Source organism: Hypomesus transpacificus, chromosome 9 (genome assembly GCF_021917145.1).
Source record: "Hypomesus transpacificus isolate Combined female chromosome 9, fHypTra1, whole genome shotgun sequence".
Lineage (NCBI taxonomy): Eukaryota > Metazoa > Chordata > Actinopteri > Osmeriformes > Osmeridae > Hypomesus > Hypomesus transpacificus.
The window spans coordinates 6,955,283-6,971,554 of NC_061068.1; the positions used below are offsets into that span (position 1 = coordinate 6,955,283).

Here is a 16,272-nt window from a genome sequence, read left to right on the forward strand (position 1 = left end):
TTTATTCTCCTGCTTTGAAATCCAAGCCTTCCTCAGCGTCTCTTCCCCCCTCTACTCTGGTTAGACTGAAGTAGCTTCTTGTCAGCTGACAGATGGATGGAGACACAAGTGCTAATGAAGGAGAAACTCCACCTTTTGTGTCCCCTTCCCTCCCATGTCTAGGCCAGAGCACTGACAGACTGCAGCTGCCTACTGGGGCACCACACACACACACACACACACACACTCCCAACCAGGCCTGAGTGAAGCTGACAGCTGTTTCTGAACCTGCTGCAGTTTGCTTTGGCTGATTTGACATGTCAGTGGCAGTCTGTGATGTTGACTAAATACCTGCTTGCACAAGACGTCTTCGCTTTGGGTATTCATTTTCAGGGTTGTTTTATCTTGAGCCTTGTAAACATATTACAAGGCTGAAGTGTTTCCACTGCCTATCAAGTGTTCCATTCAAGGCTGTGTTCCAACCCTCTGCCCGTGACTGGAGATCAATCCCTGGCCTCCTGCACAGTGGGACTAGGCAGATGCACTCCATGTCAACTGCACCATCTGGACCAGGGGAGAGCTTAAACTGGAGGAATTAGGTCAAATATTCATCTTCATGCACCTGACCTCTACCCCAACATTTCACTCCCAGTCTAGAATGGCTAGATGGAGAATGTGGTGATATTTTTAGTATCAATGGATTGTTTCGTATTTTAAACATAATAAGAGTCTGTCGACTGTGTCGAGCATTTTGGGAGTTGCCTTATCAAATTTTACATTATAGTTTAGTTGTGTTGCTGACATTAAAGAAGAAAGGATAACTCATATGAAAGAAACCTTGGCAGGAGCAATTCGGTGAGGTATCCCTTCCTCCAAAAAATGTTGGTGATACAGTAAGCTCCAGACCAAGTCTGAATACAAATGCAATCCAATGGTGAAACACAGATATTCTGAATGAATAGAGCGCTGCAGAATTCGCTCTGCAGTGGCGTTTGGGCAGTGGTCAGCTACAGGGCTGGAAGGCACAGGATCAGCATAACACCCCAGGTAGGTCAGGTAGGAACCAGTAGAGGAGGGATGGGAAATGTCGGATTAGAGAATTTAGTTACAGTGAGGGTGAGCTCCCCACCGGCAAAGTGTGAACTAGTGCGGTTCAGCCTCAAGACTGAATACAACTTTTAATGCATCCTTAAACACTGTAATTGATGTCCTGAGCCGGAGCGGTAGAGGGTATGTAAAGATGCATGGGTAGCAGGAACCTGCTTCAAATGATTGTATTCAGCGTTGCTGCATGTGTGACGCAGTACTCAGCACAATGGAAGATGCACTGATGGAGCAGCTTACGAGGCCACCGTTGTTCTTGTGGATGGGCGCTTTTCCCTTCAGCGCATCTTGATCAATGTGTGATAGTGAGAACACCGACCTAATGAAGACACAAAGGAGCTGGTGTGCCAGCCTTGTCGCTTCCCCCCTCAGTCTCTTATGGCCCAGGGCTGTGTGTTGGATCTTTCCTCTGAGGGAGGCAGCTGGATGTGGGCCAGCGAGGGTGCTATGTTTCTCTCTAGCATCCTGCCAATTCTCCCAATGGGAACCAGGGTCCTGTAGACATTGTGTGTGTGTGCTTGAATGCTTGTGGGTGTGTGCGTGCGTGTGTATTTACTGCTTGGCTGCTGCAGCTGCAAGCCACTGGGATTCAGGTATCGTCTACAGGGATCCAAGCCCTGATGTAATGCATCAGGAATCTAGTTCCCAGTAGAGCCAAGATCCCAGTGCAGCCAAGAGGATCATTTGAAACTGGTGTGTGTGTGCGTGTGTGTGTAACTTACACGCTGTAGCCTACACATCAGGCTCTCAGTTTCCAGGCTGCCCCCACCATCCCACCTGCACCCCCCCCAGAGACACAGAGGAGGATTGCTTACAGCTGTTCCATAAGCTGTGGAAAAAAACTGCTGACTTGAGTCTGGTCTCCAAGCCGTCCGGTGTGACTTTCACCACTGAAAGATGCAGGCGACACCACCGCCGCCTCGTGCCTCTCCTCTGCCACACATAAGAGACTGAAGGGGAGGGCTTCAGGTCCGGGTCGTTCTCTGACAGAGCTGTTGTCTCTCCCAGCCGTGTCCTTCACCGACGACGACAAGGAGCAGCTGAGGAGGTTCACCAACCGCTCCTTCCTCCTGGAGAAGAAGGCCCGCCAGCAGGTGTGGCTGGGCCTGGTGGACGTCCTGCTGGCCTATGCCTACGAGGTCCGCACCACCGAGGGAGAGCCCACGGTGAGTCAGCGGGCAGCGACACGCTCCACACCTATTGGCTCTCGTTTGTTTGATCTTGAGAAGGGATCAAGCGCAGTGATCAACATGAGCACTTGGGTCCATGTAAGTGGGCCAGATTTAGCCATGCAGGCACATTTGTCGTCTGCAGTCCCTGGCAGGTTGATGGCACATTTTTTACATTAAACGAAAATGTACATGAGCATATGCACAGGCAAATTGTAAAACAATGACATAACCACGACCATGACTGCATGTTTGATTGTCTATGTAACCACTATTTTTGTTGAAACAGTTCAGAGATGGGATATTCCTTTTGTTCTGTGGGTATAGTATTCCATGTATGTGCTGCTCGATGGGAAAAGGCTGACTGCCCAAAGGTGCTTTTTCTATCTGGTATTTTACAACTCCCTCCCCTTCAAAGACAAGCCCCTCCAGCACTCAGTCAGTATCTTAACACAGGATTTGGGAGCGGGGTCATCTAGAGGTCAGTGGTTCTACAGTATTTAGAATGGCAGATGTGGAAGTTGTTTTGAAAGGCCTGCGGCCTGACATGCACATCCCCGGGACCTGGGAAGTGTCCTCTGTGAACAGGGCTAGCATCATGGGGGTAGTTCCCTTCTCTGTGAACAGGGCTAACATCATGGGGGTAGTTCCCCTCCGACAGCCTTTGTTTCCACACGTTCTCTCTGCTTGGCTGACCACCTGTAATAGACACCAGGGAGCCAGGGCTGAGTGCACCGGAATCTGTTTGTTTCCTTTTCTTTGTACGTGTGTCTAAGTAAGGATGTAGTCGTGCCTCTGCAGTGTGCTTCACTCCTGGCTTTGCTGCGCCTGGAGGCCGCTGGCTGACCGTCTGTGCTCCTCTTCCTGCAGGTGGAATCAGCCTGGACCATCCGCAAACTCTCTGGGACGCTCTGCTGGCTCGAGGTAAGAAAGCAGTTCTGTGAACGGCAATGTCAGAAGGTTCAGAAAATGGGTCTTATCAGGAGTGTGGTTATGGTGGACTGACAATGGACTGATCCAGGCCATTGGAGGTTCCTCGGAGCCGCCGGACTGGCTTCATCTCTCTGGGATGCCTATTTGTAGATCCCTCTGTTTCAGTTTGTGGTTACTGGGTTGACCTTCCATGTTAAACAGCCTCCGGGAGTTTAGTCGGGGGTGGCGCAGAATGTAAATGTGTTTTGCTGTAGAAACGTGTAATAAACAGAATTCCGTTTTTATTGCCTCATAATTGTAGCTGTTTATCCACACTATGAGAGTGAGGACAGATCCAGAGGCTATCAGCTGAACCAGGTGTTCACCCCCAGCTGATGGTCTGTGATGGCCGTCTGTTCACCAACCGCCACCACCGGTCCGCTACCTCAGTATTGCGTGTGTGTGTGTGAGAGTTTTGTGAGTGTGTGAAGAGTGTCGGCTCTAGACGAGGGAGCTGGGCGTGTGTTGGCGGCTCGTCTTACACTCTGGGAAGCTCCGGCTCTTAATCCCTCTCATTCTGGCTGTGAACCTGACAATGAGGCCCGGTAATCGGATGCCTCGGCCAGAGTGAGAGAGGTAGCAGTTTGCCCATAATGGTGATAATGGAGGAGGTGGTAATGACATCCTCCAGCTGCCTGAAAGCTGCCGTCACTCAGCAGAGCTGCCTGCTCACACTGATGGACCTCTCGTTCAGACTCTCCCTCTCCCCCCCTCACACAGCCTGTCTCAGTCTCTCGACGTCTCTGTCTCGCTGGGTCACTCTCGCACGCCCAATCTGTCTGTGTGTGTTTCTCATTCTCTCTCCCTTTCTCCCGCTTACTCGAATGGGTCTCTCCCCTTCACGCCCTTTTTCTGTCCGTTTTCTCTCCTGCTCCGTCTCTCCCCTTCCCTCCATGTACCTTCTTTCTCCATCAGCTGGCTGATTACCTATCTAAACAAGGCGGCCTCTGTGCGTGAGTGAGAGTTCCCCTCCAGGAGCAGGCTCATTTCGACCCTCCAGCCCTCAGGGAGCGGATCATCCCTCATGACTCCCGCGTTCGCAGAGAAGGAAAGAGGAAAGGGGGGGGCGGGGTGGGAAGCGTTTTTCCCTCTGGCCGTCTGTCCACTGGAGCAGAGAGAAGCTCTGGTGAACCCAGTGATTAAAGACCACCAACAATTAAGGCGCGGCAGCCGAGGTGTTTAAGAGTTCCTCGCTTCCCCCCCCTCCTTATAAAAGAGAAGTTGTTAGGACTAATTAGTTCGCCAATGACTGCAATTAGGACGGGGGGGGGGGGGGGGGGGGGGGGGGGGGGGTTAGTTAGCCTCGCGATGGCTGAGGAGAAAAGAGGAACACGCCAGAATGCCGGCTCTTACGTTTTTAGGCTGCGGTTCTTTTATCTTTTAGGAATAGGGGAAATCAATGTGATGCTCTTTTGTCTTTCAGACATACAGCTCCCTGAAGGAGGTCCTGGTGGCGTTTGGGAGGAGGGTGTTGTGTTACCCTCTCTACAGGCACTTCTCCTTGGTCTCTGCAGCCGTGCGTGACACCGCTCTGATCTTGCAGTCAGGTGAGTTCCTGTGACCTATGACCACTGGCAGCTGCCAATGACCTTGAATAGCCTTCTTGATGACCTCTTTGTGAGGTGCAGCCGATCAAGCAAAGCCTGCTGCGCCCACGTGTGACCTAGTCCCCCTCCCCCCCCGGGTGCCCACAGTATCAGGCTTCATTTGAGATCATTGATTTTATTGAACCGCCTGAGCCTAACCAATGTAGGAAATCGACTTGTGTTGGAAATGGAAATGAGGAGGCTTTTTTGTTGCCTGCATGGAAGCTTCTGGAATGTTGCTGTCTGAATGCCTTGGAGGCTGATAGAAACCCAGCCCGACAGCTAGCGCACACACTGTAACAGCACAAGGAGCACAGTCAGCCTTCCAGCAGGATATGTCCCTGCTCGAAACCACACACAGTGAGGTGTCTTCAAACCTGTTCTCTCACACGCTGCCGGGGGCACGAGAGTGTGAACGTGCCGGTGCGCTTCTCAAGCGGAGCCCTGACTCTGCTCCTGAGCAGGGAGTGTGGATGCGTTGAAAAACGGCCTGTTGACTTTGAGATCTCTGACGAGTGCACAAACTAATCTCCACAATCAAAGCCCCGTGGAGAGATGAAGGCTCTGCAATATAAACACATTTACTGTGTGGGTTTGTCTGCGTGCGCGGGGGTGTGTGTGACATTACCCAGTCTGTGATGATTTCCACACTCGTAAATGTTGTCAAATTAAAGGCCCTTTAAGCTCCAGATGAGCATTTCTACGCCTCATAAGGTAGAGAGAGAGAGATGAGTTGATCAAGAGAGGGGGGGTGTCACTGCGAGGAGGGGAGCTTCACTTCTCCTCCCCCCTTCCAGCCTTCACTCTCATAAATGAAAGCACGCTTCACCTGGTATAATGAATCCTCACTTTCCCTCGCCTAGGAGAGTCTGCTTATCCTGGCACAGGGCCATGTGTGCCGTCTCCGTGCTGGGAACGGCTTGCGGACGGCTGATATCTATATTATTTACAAGTCCTCCTTTTCATCTGTTTGTGCTTGCTGGGGTGGAAAAAGTGGCATAGTGCTTACATCTGCATGTTGGTTATTTACAGGCGAGGGTGACCAATGTCTCTCCCTGTTGAGCTGTTTCGCTACAGTAACGTGGCCTGACACATTTGAGGCCCGGCGACTCCTCCCAGCAGCATTTCACACTAATTCATTAGTCAGAATACGGCAAATGAAACCGTGTGTTCCTGTTTGAGGCACTTCATTTAAGCGGCTGTGAAAGCAAACATTGATAGGTATTAGGAAAACAAACCCATTAATGCCGGCACGCAGGTTAAGGCCTTGAAGGAAATGTTATCCAGGGTAAATATTTGAACAGCCCTCTGGCAGCGTGGCACACAGACTCAAGGAACTCCTCCAGCTGCCTGGGCGGAGTGGCCTGAGCGAGCAGGCATGTGGAGAGAGCAGGAGGACTGGAGGGGAAGAGGACCAGGGGACTGGTCGCATGCTTTGGGACTCTACTGCAGGGACTTTCTGCAGCGGGGGGGAAAAAACTAATCATCCTCTATATTTTTGACCTTGTATTGCATTTTTGAAAAAGTGGCTCTTGGACAAGTTCAGACTCAGTTGGATCTGTGTGCTGTGTGTCTTGTGAGTGCTCTGTCATCCCCTGGCTTTGATGGATGTCATTGGGCAGTGCCCCCGAGGCAGCTGGGCCTACCTCCGTGCCCAGAGATTGGGCCAGACTGGGCTTGTCTCCCTGGATCCTAACCAGAACCATTAGTAGCTGGCTCAACTTGTCATCGGTCTCTACAGAAGAAATGGCAGGGCTCAGTCTCCTGTGGTGGGCCCTGGGATCCAGAGGGAAGCTGCCCCAGAGGGGGGGGGGGGAGCTTGTGGCTGCGAGGGGAGGAGGCGGGGGGCTTCTATATTCCTCCCTCTTGGGACCAGTCCTGGAGCTAAAGGCGGCGCTCTCTATCCCATCCTCCTCCGTAGGATCCCATGCTTAAATGGGAACCAAATGTTTGTCTAAGGCTTTCCTCAGTGCAAGAGCACTGTTTGTTTTGACTGTGCTGGAATGTGTTGGCTGCTGCCAGAGCGGCCAGCCAGGAGGAGGTGGAGGGGAGCGTTGTCCCTGCTCTGTGGGTCAGACACCTCACACCACGGGACTCCTCCTGCTCTGAGGGACGAGTGTTGTGATGACAACTGTTTGGGGGTTGGATCAAATGGCTTTCACTCGCCTGCTAAAAGATCTAGAAGGTGCCAAAGTGCTCTTTGGATTTGTGGACCCGTGAGGCACTACTGCAAACGGAAGTGGCTGTCTCTAATGTTCACCCTCCAAACATAGAGCTGGAGTAAGGACCTAACCCTTTTGCGTTTCTGCTCCCCGTGTCGCTGTGTTCAGGGAAGGCCTGCGTCCTCAAATGCCTGCTGGCGATCCACAGCATCTTCCGGAAGAACGACCCGGCCTACATACTGAACGACCTCTACATAACAGACTACTGCATCTGGATCCAGAAGGTCAAGTAAGTTTTTCTGCAACACACACACACCCCCCAGCTCCTTCCACAGAGACCTTCATCCCCAGTAGAGGCACTTCTCAGACCAAGGTGAGGAGCTCTGAGCTCAGCTCCCAGGGTGCATCACTCCAGTTGAGGAGAGGATTAGACGAGTCATTTGTCCCAGCTTGAGCAGTTGAGTGGCAGAGCCATTGTGAGATGTAACCTACCTGGCTCAATGATCCCCATGTTAAAGACTCCTCTAAAGGCTTGTTGGCCGGTCTCCCTGAATCCCGTTGCGTCTGAGATGGAGAGGCAGGGGAAGGCACGCTGTCTAATCAGAGCGTGTATATCTGTGTGCAAGTGTGTGCAGAAAAACCTAGAATAGTTTCTTAGGTTGTCATTGTTGGGCTGATTTTCTTTTCCCGTAAATGCCAAAGCACCCGTGGCAGTCTCCAGTACATACTGTACAATGACTTACACATTTCAACTGTGAGCCTCCAAGCACATTATTCAGTAATGAGCTCTGTTTTACTCTTGGATGGGGTTCAGCCAAGTGGTTTGCTCGTCTGGAAAAATCCCAGTAAAGAAAATGTGCGCCTGATGTTGTAGGCCCAGCGCCCAGATGCCGACACGATAAAAGGTCTGCAGGGATTTGATGAAGAATTCTGAGTGAAGTCTTTTTAAAAAAAAAAGAGATTTAAATTGGACCAGCATAGTTAGATGGTCCGGTATTTCTGTCTTCCGTGTTGCAGTAGAAGATGAAAAGACGGCGTGTCTCTTGTCTCTCAGAGAGCAGCTCTATTTGGAGCGCTCTCTCAGTGCGTGAAGGAGAAGCAGCCCTGTCAACCCACTGGAAAACTCAATCAGTCTCACCTCAGCCACAGAGTCAAGGAGATTAAATGGCAGAAGGGCACCTGAGGTTGAGTGCTCCCTCCCCCCTTCCCTCTCTTCACAGTATCTCACCCCTCCCCCTCCTTCTGCTCTTTGTACATCTGAGCTAAATGTTAGCCTGACCTAACATGCTGACTTGTGCTGTACCCTAGATCAATCATTAAATGGATTAGCCCGGCCTCTCTCTGCATTGACCCGAATTTCATTGTTACATTTCCATGTTCACTTCAGTCAAACACATAAAACACATAAAGTTGTTATTTTATTTTTTTGTGCCCCCAACAGGCTTATTGTAGCTGTTGACAAGTTGTCGAAAGGCTGTTTCAAAGCTAGTTACTTCTCCTGTTGCTGTTGCCTCGAGGCACTTGGCAAGACGCCAGCGCATGTCGTATACTTTCCATTGTACTGTCTGTGAAATCCAGCCACAGCATTTTAGAAATTCCAGACTTGTTCTATAACGTTGTGCCTCGTGGACTCCTTCCCTCTTTGACTTTCAAGTGTGAGATTAGAGCAAGAGTGCTCCGCGCTGCCGAGAGCTGCTCTCTGAGTTGGAGTGAGCCGGATCTGGAGCCGCTGTGGTTTGCACACACACAGCTCTCTTATCACGTGTGGTTTGTTGTGGCAGGCTGGTGAGGCCCGTGACAGGTTTGATGACAGATTGGAGAAGCATTGTTGTCCTCCGTGAGATATTCCCCAGTGATGGATTTGTCGTCCCTGCTAAGTGAGTCGTCTATGGGAGTTCTGTGGTGTAAGATGAGATGTAATCTATACCCGGGCCGCGGCCCCGTATCTCCTCAGTCCCACTAGCAGACCCACACACACACGCACCGTCAGCCCCCCATCTTGGACGTGCCGTTTGATGAGTGTTTTCTGGCTGGCCGATTTATCCTCCCTGCTGCACAACTTAGTCTGTGCTCTTCAAGTCTCACTCACTGCTGAAACATCACTCTCAAACGTACTGCATTGGAAAGACTTGGCAGTGATTTAAACAGTTGGACAGGCCCTGTCGACACACACACACGCGCACACACAGACCGGACAAGTGGCCTGTCCATCATAGGCCGAGGAGGGAAACGGGCTTCAGTTGATTTTTGTGAGTGCAAAGGTCTGCCCATCACTTGGACACAGTTCTATTGTGTTTATAACGTCCCCTGATTCTTATCGTCTGTCAAGCTGTCAGTTGTGAACAGACACACTGAGGAGCCTCTTAAGTCTATTAGGTTCTCTGTTTCCCATCATCTCTTGATGCCAAGCCCCTGTAGTGTTTCTGGACTGAAAAGAAACCCCACACTCCTCATTTTCTCTTTGCTCTGCTTCTCCCCACTCATCAAAAGGCTTGGAGGGAGGCCAATGTAGATTTTTGTGCGGCCAGCCCAACAAAGCCGATACGATGAGTGTTGTGTTACTGTAGCACAGCTAAAGCAGCCGGGCAGCCGGCCTGGGCTCTCCCAGCACTGGCACACTCTCACTCCTGCCTCCTTCACCCCTGGTGTCTGTCTCAGACTCATTAATTGGGTCAATTAAATTCCTGAGCAGAAAACCATGGCAACCTGAAAGTTTTTGCAGGCTCGCTCGCTCTCATTGTGCGTGTATAACAATGGCTACGAGGAGGGCCCTCCACAGCGGGCCTCAGCAGACAGCAGCTCCCTCAGCAGACTGCAGCTCCCTCAGCAGACTGCAGCTCCCTCAGCAGACTGCAGCTCCCTCGACAGTCTGCAGCTCCCTCAGCAGACTGCAGCTCCTCAGCAGACTGCAGCTCCCTCGACAGTCTGCAGCTCCCTCGGCAGTCTGCAGCTCCCTCGGCAGTCTGCAGCTCCCTCAGCAGACTGCAGCTCCCTCGGCAGTCTGCAGCTCCCTCAGCAGACTGCAGCTCCCTCGACAGTCTGCAGCTCCCTCAGCAGACTGCAGCTCCCTCGACAGTCTGCAGCTCCCTCGGCAGTCTGCAGCTCCCTCGGCAGTCTGCAGCTCCCTCGGCAGACTGCAGCTCCCTCGGCAGTCTGCAGCTCCCTCGGCAGTCTGCAGCTCCCTCGGCAGACTGCAGCTCCCTCAGCAGTCTGCAGCTCCCTCAGCAGACTGCAGCTCCCTCGGCAGTCTGCAGCTCCCTCGGCAGACTGCAGCTCCCTCGACAGTCTGCAGCTCCCTCAGCAGACTGCAGCTCCCTCGGCAGTCTGCAGCTCCCTCAGCAGTCTGCAGCTCCCTCACCAGACTGCAGCTCCCTCAGCAGACAGCAGCTCCTCGCGGGGAGAACCAGATGGATTCCCCCCCACCCACCAGGCCAGGGGGTCAAGTAGAGCTGAGTTCAGCAGAGTCCCATGCGGCGTCCCGGCCAAGGCCCTTTGGCCCATATCCTTGGGAATGCACATGTGTGTGTGCTGTCACCTCGCGTCAACGACGGCTGATAAACGCCCCGTTCCACAGTGGTGGTGTTTGTCCTGTTTAAGCGACACCTTCAGCACATCTGTCTCATCCCGGAGCCTTTGATGCTGCCGAGAGCACAGTGTGCGTGAGGGGGGACAGAGACAGAGACAGGAGATCTCAGGATCCTGCTGGGCTGAACAAAGAAGGATGTGTGTCTCTGCTCCCGGGGATGAGTACTACAGATTTCCTCTCTGCGTGAGGCGCCTGGTGTTTGTGTGTGTTTACGCAGCCCATCACACTTTCCCCAGCGCTCGCATCAGCAGCACTCTAATGATGCAGCCTGCGAGGCTAGCTGCCCTCCTGGAGCGGGCGATGATGACGGATAACAGCATCCCGGGGACCATTTTAGTAGCTCTTTCGTTGTCGCTGCTCATCTGTTTATTTTTAGCGCTGCATTTTTTTTTTTTTTTTTTTTTTACACTTTGACGAGAACAGCCAAATGTCACTCCGGAGTTCTTGATTGTGTTTCTGTGTTTCTTTTCTGGCGTCAGACTGACATTTAAGTGAGTTGAACAAGAAGAGTCTTCCGTAGTGTTGGCTCGTTCACCTCAGCTGGTGGGTGCTGTACACCAGGACTGCAGAGCCTGGTGCTCATGTAGCATGGCAACTCTTCCATCTGAGAAGGGGGGCCTTGACTCAACGGAAGTCATCTAAATCTAAGCATATGTTAGACGTTTCCTGCTCTCATTAAGCATGGCTTCATGAAAGTGATGTCAGTCTGTTTTTATCTTGCCTGGTAAACACACACACATCCTGTCTGTGTGTGGCAGATGGAGGCGTCTTTGTCTCGACATCGAAGTTTTCCAACCTTGAAACGCCGCCCCTCCTCAGTTAATGAAGGCGAGCCACAACAGTGGTGCAGTAATGACTGGATTGTGTACAACATTATCCCTCCCTTCCAAAGGAGCCTTTGTATTCACCGCAAGCCCGCTCTCCCCCACCACAGGGCGAGGGAGGGGAGAGAAAACAAGGGCGCCTCTCCAATGCTAACTCAATAATGACTTCCCACGGGGGAAAGAGAATACGGGCCGTCATTTTGAAGTGGCAGGGCTACAGGAGGGTCTCTCTCTCTCCTGCCAGCCAGCCTTCTCCTGGAAGCCGCACAGCAGTGTTTCCCACAGATTAGAAAGCTATATGTGGCGGGGGGGGGGGGGGGGGGGGTGTTGTTTCATGTCAGACCGGGGGGGGGGGTCGAAATAATTCACAAAATCAATCAACAACAACAAACAAATAATTTCTGCATATGCAGGTAGCGACGCTGCATACAGGGTGCTAAATAACTATTTAACTGGTCGGCTCCATGACGCCGGGTAAGTAGCTAGCTCTTGAAACTTCTCACCAAAACAACGAAGGGGAACCTTCGATTAAGACATGTCCGTCGGTACCTAGCGAAAAGTAGCCTCAACTTTCCTAGACCTTTAGCTACGGCACTAATGCTGAAGGCTCGCTGATGTAGCTGTCGGTCTCACTAGAACGGCGTATGCATCGTTGCTAACGTGTGCTGACGTAGTGACTGTGTGTGTATGTGAGAAAGACGCGTGCGTGAAAGAGACGGAGGGAGAGCAGGGAAAGGAAATGCAGCTGAACGAATACGCTGCGTGTTTTTACCTAAATAGCGATAAAAAAAAATGTTTACGAAACGCAATGTGTGGCGGCCGGTGTTGATTCTGTGGCGCACCGCCACAAATTAGTCTATGTGTGGGAAACACTGCGCACAGGCCTTCACAGAGCTGACGACCACTCATATCTATGCCACTCCATATGCTCCACACCAGAGGAGATGGGATGCCCCCCCCCCCCCACCCCATGTCTAGCCTCACATCCTACAGGGGAATGTGCTCCCCCAGTCTAGCCATGTCTTCCCATTGGGTTTTTATGGGGCATTGGGGAAGGGTTCACACAGTGCGTTTCTCCCAATTCCCCCCCTTACCCCCCCCCCCCCCACACATGTTTCTCTGGTTGAGTTTCTCTACACAATCTGCAGTGTTTCCCACACATAGACTAATTTGTGGCGGTGCGCCACAGAATCAACACCGGCCGCCACACATTGCGTTTCGTAAACATTTTTTTTTATCGCTATTTAGGTAAAAACACGCAGCGTATTCGTTCAGCTGCATTTCCTTTCCCTGCTCTCCCTCCGTCTCTTTCACGCACGCGTCTTTCTCACATACACACACAGTCACTACGTCAGCACACGTTAGCAACGATGCATACGCCGTTCTAGTGAGACCGACAGCTACATCAGCGAGCCTTCAGCATTAGTGCCGTAGCTAAAGGTCTAGGAAAGTTGAGGCTACTTTTCGCTAGGTACCGACGGACATGTCTTAATCGAAGGTTCCCCTTCGTTGTTTTGGTGAGAAGTTTCAAGAGCTAGCTACTTACCCGGCGTCATGGAGCCGACCAGTTAAATAGTTATTTAGCACCCTGTATGCAGCGTCGCTACCTGCATATGCAGAAATTATTTGTTTGTTGTTGTTGATTGATTTTGTGAATTATTTCGACCCCCCCCCCCCGGTCTGACATGAAACAACACCCCCCCCCCCCCCCCCCGCCACATATAGCTTTCTAATCTGTGGGAAACACTGCAATCTGTTTACCCACTCCCTCCCGAGCTCCTAAATGACATCACATGGCAGCATGCTGACTGTGTAAGCGCTCTCCTCCCGGGAGCGGGAGCTCATTAGGGCTCTTCAGTAACAAGGAGCCATCTTGGGGCACAGCGGTGGGTTAATTGGGCCAGCGAGGACGGCGGCAGCTCTTGTGTTGCCGAGTGTGAGGGGCTGAATGGCTGGAGGCGAGCGCAGCTCCGCAACCTTTATCCCCCCTGAATGGACACAGCCGGAGCCGCGTGGGAGGCTGACCCACAGGGGTCAGCTGGTAGTCTCCATGGCGATAAGAGTTACATGCCCGCTTTGACTGCGCTGGGTAAGAATAGCAGCCACTTGAGTTTGGAAACATCCTTGGCAGCATGAATATTGCATGGGCAGGAGCACACTGGTAGCACCATGGAGCAGAAGGATGGTGGAGGACGTTCATTAGTGAGAGAACAAGTTCTGGAAGAATGCCCTTGTCTTTAAGTGTCCTGTTGGAATTGGAAATGCATTGTTAATGCACTTTTTTTTATGAATAGGTTCTCTTCAAACATTTCTCTATTCAAATGATACAGCTGGTTTATTTATTCTGTTGGGTTTCTCCACAGTTTGCTGCTGTCATTTGTGTTGCCTCATTTTTTGTTACTTGAATGTTATTCATTTATATGCAGTTAAAGTTTTACAGCTGAGGAGAGTACAAATCTAATGTTGAGTTTTAATGTGCTTTGTTTACAGCCCAATGTCTTCATTCTTTTAAAATAATAATTTAAAAAAATGTGTTGGCGTTCCCAACACGGCAAGACCAAGATGTTAAGCCTGCCTTCAAATCTAGTCAGATACGAGGCTAACCAATTCCTCAGAGCACAGACTTCAGTCTTCTGTAGCCAGAGAACAACACTAGATCCATTCCAGCTGGAGCCCTAACTATGGTGTCAGTCTGAATATGTGTGTGTGTGTGCGCGCGCCTGCTTGCGCGTGTGAGCCAGGGAGAGAGTGGGTGGGGGTTGCTGTATCTCTGTCATTTCCCCCAGTCTCTTATCACCTCCTGCAGGGAGAGCTGCAGATGGAGAGGAGAAGGGCAGACCTGCTTATCGGCACCCCTCATCTTATCTCCATTATTTAACAGCATTTCCATATTTCATTGAGCTTGTGCTTCCGCGAATATGTGTCTACTTAGCATTTGGATGAGAATGGGATTTGGGTGATGGATATTAGATCTGTAGATGGCTATCCTGTTGTTGGATCTTCATCCCGCAGTATACAGTCAGTCGGCATAGTATCCATATCTTGGTACAGTGCAGATGAAATGATATGAGATGGCTTATCCTTTCTGATTGTATGAATAGTTAAACAGGAGAAACAGCTCGATCTCGGATGTACTCATCTCTCTCCTCCCTCCTCGTTTCTCTCTCGCTCGCTCTGTATCTCAGGTCCGCCAAGGTGACAGCTCTCGCAGATCCCTTACGGAACATCTCCCTGGGGAAGAACGACCTGGAGTTGGAGCTGGAGGTGCTTGAGGTGGCCGCAGGGCTAGTGGAGGAGGAGGAGAAGGGAGGAGGATCCGGGGGGGCCCCTCATTCCCACGGCGGAGAGGAGCCCGATAGCGACGACACCGACACCGACACCGACTCGTCCGAAGAGAGTGAAGACGACTCTGTAGAAGAGGGGCAGCACTGTACACCCAGAGCAGAGAGAGGAGGAGGAGGAGGGACGGCAGAGGACAGCCCCCTCCAGCCCTGGCCCCTGCCTGACTCCCCTGCCCTCACTGCTCCCGCCCCCTCTCTCATCCCCCCAGAGTTGTGGGCGGATCCGTCAGCGCAGAGGAAACCCAACGGCCCCCCCTCCTCCTCCACTGCAGCCCCAGCCAGGGACGACTCCAGCCCGCTGATCCAGGAGCTGGGGCAGATGATGGGGGAGGGGCTGTGTATCTCCCTGGCACAGGCCCAGCTTGGAGAGAGGCATTCTAGCAGCAGCAGCAGCACACAGGCCCAGCGAGATGGAGGTGGTTCTCAGCCCTCTGCTGCAGCACAGCGAGATGGAGGTGGTTCTCAGCCCTCTGCTGCAGCACAGCGAGGTGGAGGTGGTTCTCAGCCCTCTGCTGCAGCACAGCGAGATGGAGGTGGTTCTCAGCCCTCTGCTGCAGCACAGCGAGATGGAGGTGGTTCTCAGCCCTCTGCTGCAGCACAGCGAGATGGAGGTGGTTCTCAGCCCTCTGCTGCAGCACAGCGAGATGGAGGTGGTTCTCAGCCCTCTGCTGCAGCACAGCGAGATGGAGGTGGTTCTCAGCCCTCTGCTGCAGCACAGCGAGATGGAGGTGGTTCTCAGCCCTCTGCTGCAGCACAGCGAGATGGAGGTGGTTCTCAGCCCTCTGCTGCAGCACAGCGAGGGGAGGTGTCTGCCACACCAACACTGCTCGAGCCGCGTCCTCGCAGAAACCCGCTACTTATCCTCAACACAGACGACAGTGACAATATTGATGAGGATGATATCAGTTAGATTTTGATGGGTTATGCAACAGAACTTTCCAAACTTGGCATCTCATTCTAATTATGTTGGATGATTTTGGTTCCAGAAAGAGGACATTATATGTGAACTAAAATAATGTTGTATTATCATAGTTTCATTATAATTATAAGTGTCTTTAGTTTAGTGACAAAGTAACTTAATTGTATAACATGTTTTTTTATGTTACAAGGAGATACAAATTTGCTTTATTACTGAATAAAGGCTTGTTTTTTTAGGTTAAGTCCTTATTGTGGTGTTTTGTGCGCAAAACAAGCAGTTGTGTGCAGATGTGTGCTCCTCTGTTATCAGATCCTGTAATTATTATTACCCAACCATTTCCTCAAAGGAAACTGAAGGCCATGGGTGGTTTGGAGATAAATAGGACAGACCCCCCCCACCCCACCCCACAGGAAAGGTCCACGCCATGTCCTCATGTCTGCCTGAAGAGCCTTTCCTGCCCTTGTGCTGCACTCCATCTGCCAGCACAGCAGACTCACGCCTGTTAACATTCCTTTCAAGAGCACATTTGACGTAATTCCTCCAAACCTGTCCAGAAAAAATGTCTAAAATGTCTTTTCATGACAACAGTTGGTTGTGTTACTGATTTAATTAGATCATCGTTATCTGCTG

The 16,272-nt window shown here is 51.6% G+C and overlaps 1 protein-coding gene across 4 annotated transcripts in view; it reads left to right on the forward strand.

The window, feature by feature from the left end:
• shq1 (SHQ1, H/ACA ribonucleoprotein assembly factor) overlaps nucleotides 1-15,874 on the forward strand; it is a 24,475-nt gene extending 8,601 nt beyond the window's left edge. For 2 of the 4 annotated variants that reach the window (XM_047025209.1, XM_047025208.1), the window contains exons 8-12: nucleotides 2,092-2,249; nucleotides 3,123-3,176; nucleotides 4,648-4,771; nucleotides 7,141-7,261; nucleotides 14,568-15,873. In XM_047025209.1, the coding sequence (XP_046881165.1) occupies nucleotides 2,092-2,249; nucleotides 3,123-3,176; nucleotides 4,648-4,771; nucleotides 7,141-7,261; nucleotides 14,568-15,633 (1,523 nt within the window). In that variant the 3' untranslated portion in view covers nucleotides 15,634-15,873. Of the gene's footprint in view, nucleotides 1-2,091; nucleotides 2,250-3,122; nucleotides 3,177-4,647; nucleotides 4,772-7,140; nucleotides 7,262-14,567 lie in introns of all 4 variants that reach the window. The other 2 variants (XM_047025211.1, XM_047025210.1) reach the window with 2 other exon arrangements.
• The last annotated feature ends 398 nt before the right edge of the window (nucleotides 15,875-16,272 follow it).